The following is a 13,549-nucleotide window of genomic DNA, read 5'->3' on the forward strand; positions in this document are numbered from 1 at the left end:
TTTTGTTGCAAGTATATATCTGAACAGTGAACACCAATTCACCCGCACATTTTATCGGCTTCGAATACAACCTGATAGTTTGACAATCATTCTTCAATTTTTTGCGTTTTTTCTACATGTTTTGTTTTCTGATCAAAATGGGAAATTCTTCAACTCAACCAAAACCTCAATTGTTTTCTTTTCGTCAACAGATTTGGAAAGAAAAAGGCTGGAAACGTTTAATCATCCAAGTTCAAAATTACTGAAATCATAAGACGCTGAACGTGTGACAAACTATCGTTGATTTAGTTACGCAAGGCAATCGAGCCGTTGGTATTAAGGGTACGTATTTGATTGATCACAGACAGAAATATTCTGGAACAGTTGAAACATTAAAATTAAAGTTGAAAATATCTGCGATGAATAGTTGTGTAAGAAGGGGGACACTACAGGAATTTACTAATTACAATAATTTTTGTTTATTTTTCTCTCGATAAACTTTGAGGAGATAGAGGTGAGAAAAGCCTGAATAGAAGTACGAGCTTTGAGTTGTTCCGGAAGACCAAGTAATTCCGAAGACTGAAGAAAGATCCCCAATTGTTGCTCGAACACAACAAAAATGAAGTGGCAATCTCAAAATTAGCCAACAAGACGTTTATGATAATAACCAAATGCAAGCCGTCGAGCAGAACCAGAATCAAGTGGCTGCAGCAGAAGCAATTGAACCGAATGGCGAGCCTCAACCGTCGGTCTTCAAATTGGACACCGATTGCTGGGACGAAGTACTCGATTGCCTGTCGTTGGAGGATGTGCACTCGTTTGGTCAAACGTGCAAGGCTTTTCACCGTGTCACCGGCAAATATTTTCAATGGAAATACGTGAGTGCTTTAGCTTATTGCTACGAAGATGGCATTTACATCAATGACAAAAGAATGGATGGTTTCGATGAATTCGTCCAACAAATTTCGTTTTATGGTGTCACACTCAATTCAGCGTTTCATTACGTTGAAACCAACTGCAAAGCCGAAATCAAGCAGCTCAGTTTTTCCGATGTTGATCTTAATCAGGACATCAAGACAATCGAGAAACGTTTGGAAAAGATCGACAGCTTGGCGCTACTGTGCTGCAAATTCGATGAAGACATTTGGCAAACGCTTTTCGAATCGTGTACAAACTTGAAGCGACTAATATTTTGGACCTGCATTGATGAATCATTTGCTTGGCCAGTTCGAAAACACCCGACACTCGAACACTTGGAATTGTATACGTTTGGCTCATTTGATGGTGAAAGAATTAAATTGAAGAATTTTTTCAACCAATTCCCAAATCTCCGAAGCCTTCAAATCGATGCAAATGTGCAATGTGATAGTCAAGATTTAATTTCCGCTGCCAACGTTGATGACATGGCTATTGATATGAACAAAGACATCGATACCACCATTAGTTTCTTGAATGATATTCATCAGCGGGGCTTCTTCAAAAGGTTGCATTTAAAATGGGATTGGGAAGACGGCGTGCCTTCAGCTGAACAATTACTTTCGTTGCCCGGACTCGTTACACTGTACATTTTTCCGTACGGAAATGAAAATCCCGAATTTCCCGTTTTGCCCAGCATCAAAGAGCTTGGTATCAGCTTTTGCATTGGTATACCCATCAACACGGATGCCGTGGCCACCAGTTTCATCAACCTGGAGCAGCTTTTCATCACCGGCCCACACGATTTGCTGCCGTTCATTCGTCGATCAGCAAAATTAAGAGACGTTGAAATCGCTGAATTCGAAGGAGAAGCTCTCGACATCGCTGCACTGAACAAGGAACGCAAAAAGTTGGCGGGTGCACGCAAGGTGACCATTTATGTCAATGAACGTGTTTATTTGGCAACAAAATGGGCAACAACAGATACCTCGTTGGAACTGATCGAATTAAAACGTCAACAATCACGCGACATCGTTCGTCCGCACAGCTTTTGGCGAAGATTCCGACGGCTTGATTAGTTTATCAACTTTTTTTTATAATCCCAGAAAATAAATAGTAAACACCATCTAAGAGCTTCTCAACAAATCCATTACCGCTGAACTAAAAATCTGCTGTCATTTAGATTAATCGTAAGATGGAATTTCCTGATTTTTTTCTGGATACTTCAATATCTTCATGATTTCAAAAAAAAAAATTACGGTTTTCTGAATAGATTCAAAATAGCAAATAAATGTTACCAATTCTATCAGAATGTGTTTCTGTTCAATATCTTTTCTATGTGACAATTTGGTCAGTTTTACAGTGAGACACAGTATCACCTTGAATTCGGCGTGGTAATTGCATGTAAATTGTACACCATTATAGAAGTAAAAAAATGTAATTCTTATTACTTTATTACCTACTTATTACTTTAATAAGATTACCTATTACTTATTACTCATCTTATTACTTTGTAATAAGATGAGTAATGAGTAATGAGTAATGAGTAATAAGTCTATCTTATTACAGTAATAAAATGAAAGTAATAAGTAATATGTAATAAGTTACTTATTACTTTACTTTACTTCTATACCTCAAACATCCTTGAACATGCATTGCAATTTGCTTTGATCTAATTACGCAAAAATGTATAGATGAAGTATACGATACCCAAAAAGTCGATTGAAACCATAGGCGAAGAGTGAAAGGATGAATGCAGTAAAGAATCAGACGTCGGTCTGATGACATCATCAAAATCCCAGACTGTTTTGCGTATACATAACAGCAGCGAAATATGTATAGATATAGAAGCACATGCCAAAAGCCGACAATAAACAACGTTGTGAAATTCTGTTTATCAACAATGCATGTGTCAACTCTGTATATATATCTGTGTTAGTGAACTTATTCAGCGGCTGACACATGCATTCAATATATTCATATGGAATATATACGCAATATATTGCGTATGAAAACAAACCGAAGCTATCTGTCAGTCATTATTCGATTTGCCGAGCGCATACAAGTAAACTCAATATTTTTGTTTCATTCTTACTTATTTTCTTTGATATTTTGTTTGTAATCAAACATTTTTACAATTTTTTTTGTAAAACATAAGGATTTCTCTTGAAAGTTTGAATTTAAGACAATGAAAAGTGATCAATGTGTGTCGTGTGTTATAATTTAATTTGAATTTTTATCTTTTACAGTGTTCTGAGCTACTTATTTTGGAAAAACCCATAAAACCCGCTCAAGTTTTACGTTATTTAAGGGAAGGCATAAAATTTATCTGTTTAATTTGTGCAAACGAAATGAGTGCTGAAACAATGAGTGAAACCGGTTTCAATCTCCTTGATTTTTCGGATGAGATTTTGCTTGGCATATTTGCGAATTTCAACGATATTAATTTGTTGAACCTGATTCGAGTGTGCAAACGATTCAAAGCTATCGCAAAAGGTGCATTTGACACGAAATACAATGGTAATTCCGATGACAATTACTACGACATTAATTTCCATTCGAACGATAGCAAAGATGATCAAAAGCTGTATCGCACTTTCGTAAAAACTTTCGGCAATGAAATGATAGCCATGCGCCTAAACCTAGGCAGAGGATTTAATCGACACAAGTTGTTAACGCTAATAGGACGATGCTGTCGATCTACAAAATACCTCATCATCTGCTGTCCTCGATCCAGATTGAATGTTTTGGAATTGATTCAATCGATGTCTGAATTGATCAGTCTCACATTTTACGATTTTGATCGATTTGCAAATTTTGATTGGGTTGATATTCGTTTTCCTCATTTGAAAGAGTTGTACATCGGTGATGAGGGCCACTTGGATTTCAGATTGTTAAGACAATTCCTATGCATACATCAACAGCTAGAACATTTAAGTTTGATCAAGTGTCCAAGATTTCCATTGAGGGCGATTCAAGCACTCAGATTCAATATGAATCGACTGAAGTCGTTGGAATACATCGCTAAAGACAATAATTTCGGTACAAATTGCCGCGAAATGAAAACGGAACAGCCGGAATTGTTGAAAATATCCATTAATGGAGCATGCATTGAAAATGTTCTACGAATAACTGCAAAGCAAGCCACGTCTTCAATTGAACGATTAACATTGTGCTTAGACGACAATGGAAATGAATCAGATATCATAAATGAACGACTCGTTGGTGTTATGCCGTTGTTTGAGTGATTTACTTATTTGCGCCTGGAACAATTTGAGATATCACTCGATTTACTTCAGGATATTTCACGACTCTTGCCGAATCTAGTTTCATTGCATACATTTGGCGAAAAGCTTAATGGAATCTTGCCCAGTAATGCACTGTGTGTGTTCACAATGGGCAAAAATTTAATGGATTTATTGCTCGAAAGAAAGGACAATTTCACTGAACGGGATAACAGCATTGAAACTGATCAATTTGACTTGGATTTTCAAAAGAAATTCGTTAACATTGTCCAGAACCGTGGCAGTGATGCGAAACTCCGAATCATTCACGAAGAAGGGAAACTGATATTTACAAGTGATAAAATTGAAAGCAATGGTAAGTTGTGAAGCGTTGAATGGTCAAAAAGAGCATTTCCTTGAACTTGGTGCCAAATGCTTGGAAAATATTTTCATTTACTTAGATGAACAAAGTGAACGTGCACTGTACGAAACATATACTCAAACGAAAAAAGCAATGCAACAACGAATTAAGCAGCATGTTTTCCGTGTTTGTGATGTTAACAGTGTCATAGACACAATCAGCCGGTTCGGAGAACACATGACAAAATTATCGATTGACGTAAACACAAATGATCGTTTGCAGATGGCTCAAACGTAGGATTTAATCGTCGAAAAATGTAATATATGACCTTAACCGAATTACATTTTGTAAAAATTCGAGTCGATACAATGGAAAGTAATTTGAAGCCAGAATTTCCAAACTTAACCATGTTGAAAGTTATGTCAGTTATTTCGACTCGTACTCAGGTATTTCCATCGATGGTATGTCCAAAGTTCACTCATTTGGAGTTTCATTCCGGTACAATCAATATTCCAGCCAAAGCGAAGAATTTCGGTATCTCGGCTAACCTATTGAAAAGCATCCGACTAATGCACTTCAGTGATGGCATCGACAAAATTCTACGTTTTCTTGATCAGAAAATTTGTGATCAACTTCGTGAGTTTACTATTGAGATGAGACTGACGAGAGAAGAGCACCACCACAAAGTAGTTAACATACTAACGCGGTTTAGAAATCTCACAACACTCAGCTTTGACATTGGCCAAATTGAAATAGCGAATGCAAAGTTTTTATTTGAATCTTGCACGAAGTTAGTCAATCTAAACAAGGGATATCACTTCCGATGTAAGCATGACAAATATCGCCAAGTATTAAGACACATCAAACGGAATTGTAAACAATTGGAAGTGATGAATTTACATCAACTGTACGGCAACTATTTCGATGAAAGTTTTTTAACCGAAATTGTCAATTTGTTTCCGAAGGTGAAACTTTTTACCATCGCAGAAGACGAAGATTATTATTTCTATAAAGTAAAAGCCTTCGGAAAAGGGGCGAAAACCAACTACGATAAGCCATTTTAAGACGATGATCCATGCATGAATCGGTTTTAGTTCAAATTATGATTGATATGAAATGAAAAATTAATTAAAAATGTATCAAAAAACCATTACTTTTATGAATGTTTTGTTTTTAATTCACTTTTTTCTACTCTGGTAAAAGTTTTTATAACGAATTTCAACTCATCTTCCTTAGTTGACTTGTAGATAAATGAAATGTTATCATCATACTTTGTCGAATATTTTATTTTCAATAAATTTATTATTGGTAAAGGTATAAATTAATGTCGAAGATTTCGTAGAAACCCATTTTCGGTAAGTAATCAATACACATATTATAATAATGAACCAGTGCGTTCTCGCACGGTGTGCATCCCTGGAAGATACACACAATAGCCATAACAATACGTGTGTATGTACGATGACCGAAAATAAAGGCTTTGAAATCCTGTTTGTCAACAAAACTTTCTATACTATGTTAACATGTGTTTGAATGTACTTATTCAGCAACATACACATCACATGGAATGTTCAATCTCTGTTACTTTTCAGGGCGATTCAAATCAAGAAATCACTATTTGAATGGCGTAAATACGAGGGTTTAATACATCAGCCGTATACATTCAATGAGTATTATTGACTAAAATGTGGTTAAATTGAGCAATACTGTTCAGAAATAGCAATATGAAAACAAATCTGAATTGTTTAGAAGTTCAATTTCATTGCCGCTTGAAAGTGTTAACATGACCTACGCAATTTTTTATGCCATCAAAATAGGGTATATCATTTGACCGCAGTTCGGAGTTTGATGATGATAAACGAAGATATTTTTGTTTTTAATTCTTTGAATAGACCATTGTCAAGGTTATATTTTGGAAAATAATCACGGGTCAGCTCCAGATACTGCGGACGCGTTGTCGATGTATACTTCTTATCGTTTGTTTTAACCCGTTCATTCAACAATAAAATCCAAACGATTTTGAACACTTATTCACGCTATTAAATTGAAACGGAATTTGATTGTGATAAATATATAGAGATAAACGTTTGACGTGCTTTGATAGCCATTTTTTTTACATTCGGTTTATTTACTGCTTTCCATTTCTTTCAAGTAAGCTTTTACATTGTTTCAATTTTTAAAAACATTCAATTTCATTCCGAGATTCTTTATTTAATGCCAAATGAGACAGTTCGTTCCGAAATCAAAGTGAGCTCAACAATTCAGCAAATCAACTCAGACATTCCGTGTGACTGCATATCGAGCTGAGCTATTTACAAATAGCTGGCTGTTTGGTACATTTTGATTTTGTGACTATCGAGCCATGCAAATTCATGTGAGATGATAATTCAACAACATCTTGGCCAATCCCAACCTTTGCTCACGTACACTCTTTCTATTTCTGACGTCTAAAATGAGGAACGAAATTTAGATTTTTATTTTCATTATATTTTTTGTTTTATTTTTACCTTATTATTAGTGACAAAATAGGCAAAGGTGACGTTCCTAGGATCCAGGAATTTGATACATTTCGTGAACGCTGTTATATGGCTTTCGTATTTTTTGCATCCAGAATATCCGTAAAATAGGGAGTCACCTGTAATTATTCAAGTAATTCTTATCATTTTTTTCTCTTGATTTATTGTTATTGTTGTTATACTTCAAAACATCTATTCTATATGCTTACAATCAACGCGTTCACCAAATGTATAGTTTTGCACAACGTGGGCTGGTAGCGGTTCATCATCATCATTTGCAGAGCAGTCAACGAAAAAAAGAGCTACAAATATTGCCACGATCATTGTCACAAGCATTCGACGGAATATTTAAAAAGCATCCATTATCAAAAGTGGTTAAAATGTATCTAAACCATATTAGTTCGCTATATTTCGACTTTATATGGAGTATCATTGCAATTATCATTATTTTCAAGCAGAAAAACTAGTAAGCAAAACAATGTAATTATCTGAAAAATCAAACACGAGCAACAAATTTCGATCGTCTCTTTTGGCACGTGAAATAAATTAGTGGAATGAACAATGCCTGAACAATGTCGATCAGAGCTTGATTTTTTTTTTTTTGAATTGTGATTTGATCAATTTGTTCATAAAATTTAAAATGCGTTTTTTCACACTTTCTCTCGTCGTTTCAATGGAGCAACGAATGATAAAAATTCAAAAATTTATTTGAATATTCGAATTTCACGATAAATATATACATTTTGTTTGAAAATTTGCTCTTTTTTTCTTGGTATTGTGCTTCTTTTCATCGACGAAATGCGAATATATTTGATGTTGTTCATCAACGGTTTCTTCCATTCCATCGGAAACTTTCTCATTTTCAAAAGCGTTTCCATGGATTTTTGATTTTCAATTTCCAGGTCATAGTTTCCACGCTAAATCCATCTGTCGAACAGATCTCATCGCTTTGTGTCCTTACGTACAAAATGATGTTTTTTCAGACAATCATTTGCCGAGGCATTCTTCGTTTCAAACCCTATCGTTCACTGTAAGGCAATAATTACTTTATGATGCTATTTCAAACTAGAATCTCATAAGCTTACCGAGCTGAATCGCCGAATCATAGGTCTGCTAAAAGTCCTATGCTTGGAACTGTGGGGACAATTCATGTATGTCCAACATTTGTGTGCCTTAGTAACATTGCTCTCATCAAAGGGATCTTTACAAAACTGAGACATTTCTGTGCTTGGCTGGTATCTCCAATATTTCGAGGCAAATGCTGAAATATTTTATTGCATTATGGTTTTATTTTGCATATGACCATATTCAAATTCACGTTTTCAAAAATAAAAACTCGATTTTTCATTTGCAATTTAGTATATTCACAGTAATTATTACGTTGTACTTACCTTTGTGGAATAAACCAATTATTGTTAGAATAACGATTAGAAAAGTGAACATCAACCTTCGCAGAACCATTTTTTTTAATATGAAAAAAGAAACAAAATCACTTGAATGATGAAATTGTATCATGCGCCCTAGAAGTATTCTTCCAAACTGATTAATGCAAAGTCTAACGTTCATTTAAGTAGCAAAGTTCGAACACTCAAACTGTATTCATTGCTTCTATAGATCTTATGTAATATTGCTCAACTTGAAAATCAGTATATAATAAATTCACTTATCAAGGGGCTATTGATGCGTTTTTGTCGGTTTCATCATACTTATCTTATCATCGAAGACTGAACATTTATATTATCTTTAATTTGTTAGATTCTTAAAAGGTTACGAGTATAAATTTAGCGGGCGTCTAGTCTAGGTGCCCCTCCTGCTTTCTACATGTCATTTAAATGAATAAGACGTGGTCAACGATGTCATTTTTTTCGGACTTTGATTTTAATTCTCAACTGTGCATTTATGCTGGTCATGAAACGAAAAATTATCAGCTTTTGTATACAACAGGTTGACACTAACAGACAATCAACATGTACAAAATGGGTGTAAACAAGCCACCAGAAAATATTATATATACAACCATTTGATATATTGCTTTATACAGTTGTTGGCACTCTATAGAGTGTGCGATGTGATATTCTCCGATTATTTTCAGCAGCAAATAGGTTCAACAATTTAAATTTGTAAGTATAGAAAGTACGAACCGGAAGTTAATTTTGAACTTTTATTTTTATTTTTTCGTCAATTCTTTTTCAATGTTTCATTCAATTTGATTTTATCCTATATTTCCTTCTCAAGCCAGGTCATAACTGTTTTCAAATCCATACATTTGAATGGAGAAGCAATAAGAACGAACATTTTCGACTGTAGGACAGAATTCGACCATTTCTTGGTCAATTCCACCCTTGCTTATATACACATTTTCGATTTCCGTTGTCTGGAATGATGAACACGAATCAATGGATTTTATTTTTCAATTATTTTTTGTTCAATCGCTACCTTGTTAGTGACAAAATAAGCTTAAGTTACGTTCTTAGGATCGATGAATTTCGTACACTTCGTGAATGCAGTTACCTTGCTACCATAATTTCTGCATTCGTAATATTCATAAAATGGGTGATCAGCTATAATATTTATATAGTCTTTCTGTTACTCCGTTTATATTTAATTTTGTGTGCACTCACAATCGATACGTTCTCCAAATGTGTAGTTTTGCTCCACACGAGTTGATAACGATGCATCATCAGAGCAGTCAGCGAAAAAAACTGCAACGACCAATGCCACAATCATTGTCACAACTGTTCTACGGAATGTTTCATCATCTCTGAAAAGCGGTCACAATTCAGTTAAAATACTTTAATAAGCCACATTTCGCCTTTATCGAATTTTTCTCACTATTTCACAGTTTAGAAAAACTAGGAAATCATCTGAAAAATCAACACGAAATGTACAATGAATGGAATAATAACCAAATGTATAAAAAAAATCGTTACAGTGACAAAAAGCAATACTATGATGCACTATAGTGTAGACACGCCAGTGCTGGCTTGGAGTTATCTTCTTTCGGTAGCATGAAGTAGCTATTTTGAGGTAGCTCTAATTCATATTCAATTTGTGTCATATGTCGGAGAGATTTTTGCTGTAGTCACTAAATGATATCGACAGCCCCAAAGAGGTATCAAATGACTCTGGATTGCGTAGTTAAATATTCATATGACATAGTAGACAACTGTAGTAGACAACTCTATTGACTAGATCGAGAGGAGAGTATGTGAAAAAATTCGAATATATTTTGAAAGAGGAGAGTATGATTTCTGTTGATTCTATCTGCGTTAAAAGGGAGTATGTTGGCAACCCGTCTAGCCTCCGCGGTTTTTCACGGTTTCCGCGGAACTGATAAGAGATAACAACATGGTGTCTTCGGCAAAGTTGTAGTACTCGAGGTTTTCTATAACAATTCAATTATCTCTTATCTCTTATCAGTTGCGCGCAAATCGCGCACATAAAAAAGCAAATTTTATATAGAACTTTTTTTTTCTTATCATTTTTCGCGCTTTCCGCGGAACTGATAAGAGATAAGAGATAATTGACTTCAGCAATGTTATAGAAGACTTCGAGTGCTACAACTTTGCCGAAGACACCAAGTTGTTATCTCTTATCAGTTCCGCGGAAACCGTGGAAAACCGCCAAAAAGAACATACTCGCCTTTAACCATTTTTGAGTCGAAAGAAACTTACTCTCCTCTTTCGTAACAAAGTCAGATGAACTTACTCTCCTCTCGATCTAGTCAATAGAACTGTAGTAGACAAATGAGCTTTTTCAGCGAAGCGCGGATTGGAATTGATAAAGTAAATAAATGAGGTAAAATAATGAATGTTTGAAATGAATTACTTCTCCACATTTGCTTTGTTTTTATCTTCGGAAGGGTTGTGACGTTTTTTCTACAACATTTTGGGAACAGAGAAAATATGAAATCGAGATTCTTCATGTGACTGATATCGTTTTAGTAAGTTAAAATTTGTTTCTTAACAAACAAGAAGTCGGTGTTCAACATTTCAATTCGTTCTTGAAAGACCCATGAACGTGAAACTCGTAGCAAAAGAAGCGGTTCGCACTGATTTTTGTTCACATCAGAGTTTCTTTTTATATTCAGAAACACCGATCGATTGAACGAAAAGGAATGAGTATGTGAAAATATAATCAAAGATTTCAATATCGATTAGATTAAAATTTATTAGGCACAAAATTTACTGTATTGCTTGTGCCGGAAATGATGATCACAATCTCAAGTGGGTTGGCTATGAATTTCGGAATTTTGTTAAACGCGATCATGATTTTTTTTTTGCAAATTTTAAAATGTATTCGAATTTATTATCTTTTGGGTTATCTAAAATATTCCAGGACTTTTTTTACATTTTTAGTAGTAGTGCCTGCAAAGTAAACTAATTACAAACTAATTTTAAAATTCTTCCATCTTCTCCACTGAAAAAATCACACGATCAAAATATCAAAAAAATAGTTAAACTGCACCTCGTCTGTAAAATCGATTAGATAAGATTATTTTTTGCATTGAATGTCTCTCAATGTTCAATTATTATTGGCCGTTAAATATTTCCTAGAAGCATGCGATCACTCCTTATTTGACCGTTTCACCCACTTTCGTTGAATGTTCAGATAGCATACAAAATCGAAGACGAAACTTTGTTCATTTTTTCATAAATCGATCAAGTTGTATTGCACTCAGCTATGAAAATGTGTTCCTCAGAAAATGTCTCAGTTCATTTTCAATTTTCTTTCGATTAATTTGAAAATTCAATGCATTTCAAAATAGAGTTAAAATATATCATCAAAATAATGGTTCAGCCAGTTTAATTTTCAAATAGCAACGAATAATGTGAACGAACCTCCGATTCTGAAAAACGTCACTATCTGTCACGAATGAAAGCATTGACATATAAAATATGACATAACCTCAAATTTTCATAACAAACATATTCTGAGTGAAGAAACAAAATATTTTAAATTAGTTTGCGTTTTTTCACATATCATTAAAGAATGGCTTTCAATTTGTGCCGGAGAACGTTTTCAACGTTTTCAACGATTAAAAAATGGTAAGCAATTATTAAAAACAGTTTGAATAATGAATAGAACTGTGAAAAGTGCATATGGATTTTGTGTTTCTGTGTTTAGGCACGTGTGTTGAATGCATTGATAAACAATGCAATCCAATTGGTTTGGATATAAACTGAAGCAAATTGCAATAATCATTGTATTTATCTTTCAGCTCTGTGTTATTCAAAGCCCAGCCCGTGCTCAAAAGTCAAGCTGCAGTCACCAGTAAACTGATACCAAACACAAATCTAATCTTGCAAACTGGATTCGCAACTGAAGAGGTAATTTTGATTTGTTTCAATATTTGAATCGTTCAACATTCGGCATACATTTATTAATCTGTTTCTAATTTCAGCGACCGCGATTGGGATTGCGCAAACAGAATTTGCCTCCATTCCCATACATTGAATGTGTCAGAGAATTGGTTGTCGAAACTTTTTTGCCATCACGGTATAAAATCGTTAAATACGGCGACTATGAATTCCTTGAATCAGACGATGGATACGTGAATGTTTACGTTCAAGGTTACCAACATCCAAGAAATCTTGATGCTAAAGCAGGATATGCCGTTTACTTCCTCGAGAACCATCCACTGTAAGTATGGTTCCATTTTTAAAGTGTAATATGGCCAGAACATCGATTCCATTCTAATCTAATCAATCGTTTTAATTGCAATTTCATTTTAATAGAAATTCGTACGGAAAAGTGGAGCGTCGACAAAAATTAAACCATGCCAAACTGTATAGCTTTTTAATGGCCATGCAACGAATCCCAAAAGGTCTATTCACAAAGGTGTGCATTTGCGTTGACGAGATTCCACTCATCACATTCATCGACCGGTCGTTGCGAAATATGAGCGAGAATTCGTTTCGCAGCGTTCACACCGGCAAATTGAACAAGGATCTAGAGACGAGTATGGGCGTCAACAAAGAGATTCGAATGCGACAAGATTTGACACTTCGACTGAAATATGTGCCCAACGATATCGGCGTGGATGGCATGTACAGAGCAACAAAATTGGCAACCAAAGCAGCACAGGATGCAACACAAGAGAGTAGGCTACAACAAATTGAAACGAAGTACGAACGAGATGAAAACAATTAATTGGGTTTAAATTGAATCGAGGACATATATATGTTGATTGAATTGGAAAAGGACGGATATAAATATATGTATTCATGAATTTAGAATAAATGAAATACGAAAATTTTACAAGCTTCTGTGTACCAGACTCTAGCATTATTAATGGAATCATTGAGAATTTCAATGACAAATACTCTATTTTCGAATTATTATCCAGTCTTCGTAATCACAGCCAATCTTATGGGAATTAATACGCCACAAACTGCATACATTACGTTATCGTCTCAGCCATGGTTTATTTTTATCAACTCAACGTGTTTTGTTATTGAATAACCGATGGTAGAACATCTGAGAGAACGACATTCCATACCCACTGAGTCATTTACTTTATCAGACATTATTGCCGAATGATAAACACATTA

The 13,549-nt window shown here is 34.8% G+C and overlaps 3 protein-coding genes and 1 long non-coding RNA gene across 8 annotated transcripts; 3 read left to right on the plus strand and 1 right to left on the minus strand.

Annotated features, from left to right (window-relative positions):
* Window positions 1-103: 103 nt before the first annotated feature.
* On the plus strand, window positions 104-2,298 carry LOC129566142 (uncharacterized). Of its 2 annotated transcripts, none has more exons than XM_055441779.1 (2): window positions 104-321; window positions 485-2,298. In XM_055441779.1, the coding sequence occupies exon 2, from the start codon at window positions 651-653 to the stop codon at window positions 1,971-1,973; it is 1,323 nt and encodes a 440-aa protein (XP_055297754.1). In that variant the 5' UTR covers window positions 104-321; window positions 485-650; the 3' UTR covers window positions 1,974-2,298. The 2 variants fall into 2 exon arrangements, with proteins under 2 accessions (XP_055297754.1, XP_055297755.1); XM_055441780.1 differs by having other exon boundaries at window positions 492-2,298.
* Window positions 2,299-2,452: 154 nt separating this feature from the next.
* LOC129566146 (uncharacterized) lies at window positions 2,453-8,484 on the plus strand. 4 transcript variants are annotated; one of them, XR_008687702.1, is made up of 4 exons: window positions 2,453-2,959; window positions 3,144-4,494; window positions 4,580-7,128; window positions 7,231-8,484. XR_008687702.1 is itself a non-coding variant. In XM_055441785.1 (2 exons), the coding sequence occupies exons 1-2, from the start codon at window positions 2,876-2,878 to the stop codon at window positions 4,140-4,142; spliced, it is 1,083 nt and encodes a 360-aa protein (XP_055297760.1). In that variant the 5' UTR covers window positions 2,453-2,875; the 3' UTR covers window positions 4,143-8,484. The 4 variants fall into 4 exon arrangements, 1 of the variants encoding a protein (XP_055297760.1); XR_008687703.1 differs by having other exon boundaries at window positions 3,144-4,266; window positions 4,325-7,128; XR_008687701.1 differs by having other exon boundaries at window positions 3,144-7,128.
* Window positions 8,485-8,847: 363 nt separating this feature from the next.
* Window positions 8,848-10,315, minus strand: LOC129566159 (uncharacterized). The gene is made up of 3 exons (XR_008687706.1): window positions 9,617-10,315; window positions 9,432-9,556; window positions 8,848-9,369 (listed from the first exon to the last, which is right to left on the minus strand). It is a non-coding gene; the product is annotated as an uncharacterized LOC129566159 (long non-coding RNA).
* Window positions 10,316-10,773: 458 nt separating this feature from the next.
* LOC129566152 (uncharacterized) lies at window positions 10,774-13,259 on the plus strand. The gene is made up of 5 exons (XM_055441793.1): window positions 10,774-10,793; window positions 11,987-12,043; window positions 12,217-12,325; window positions 12,400-12,638; window positions 12,734-13,259. Exons 1-5 carry the CDS (start codon window positions 10,789-10,791, stop codon window positions 13,146-13,148), a joined length of 825 nt encoding a protein of 274 aa, XP_055297768.1. The 5' UTR covers window positions 10,774-10,788; the 3' UTR covers window positions 13,149-13,259.
* The last annotated feature ends 290 nt before the right edge of the window (window positions 13,260-13,549 follow it).

This window comes from Sitodiplosis mosellana, unplaced genomic scaffold (assembly GCF_009176505.1).
Source record: "Sitodiplosis mosellana isolate CC-2019 unplaced genomic scaffold, AAFC_SMos_1.0 Smas_scaffold_3, whole genome shotgun sequence".
Classification (NCBI taxonomy): Eukaryota; Metazoa; Arthropoda; class Insecta; order Diptera; family Cecidomyiidae; genus Sitodiplosis; species Sitodiplosis mosellana.

Bases quoted from the DNA above. Each gene is read 5' to 3' on its own strand.
- LOC129566142 (XM_055441779.1), top strand. From the start codon at position 651: ATGCAAGCCGTCGAGCAGAACCAGAATCAAGTGGCTGCAGCAGAAGCA.
- LOC129566146 (XM_055441785.1), top strand. From the start codon at position 2,876: ATGGAATATATACGCAATATATTGCGTATGAAAACAAACCGAAGCTAT. The intron at 2,960-3,143 runs GTAAACTCAATA...TATCTTTTACAG, and splicing joins GATTTGCCGAGCGCATACAA to TGTTCTGAGCTACTTATTTT.
- LOC129566152 (XM_055441793.1), top strand. The intron at 12,044-12,216 runs GTAAGCAATTAT...TTTATCTTTCAG, and splicing joins TTTTCAACGATTAAAAAATG to CTCTGTGTTATTCAAAGCCC. The intron at 12,639-12,733 runs GTAAGTATGGTT...TCATTTTAATAG, and splicing joins TTCCTCGAGAACCATCCACT to AAATTCGTACGGAAAAGTGG.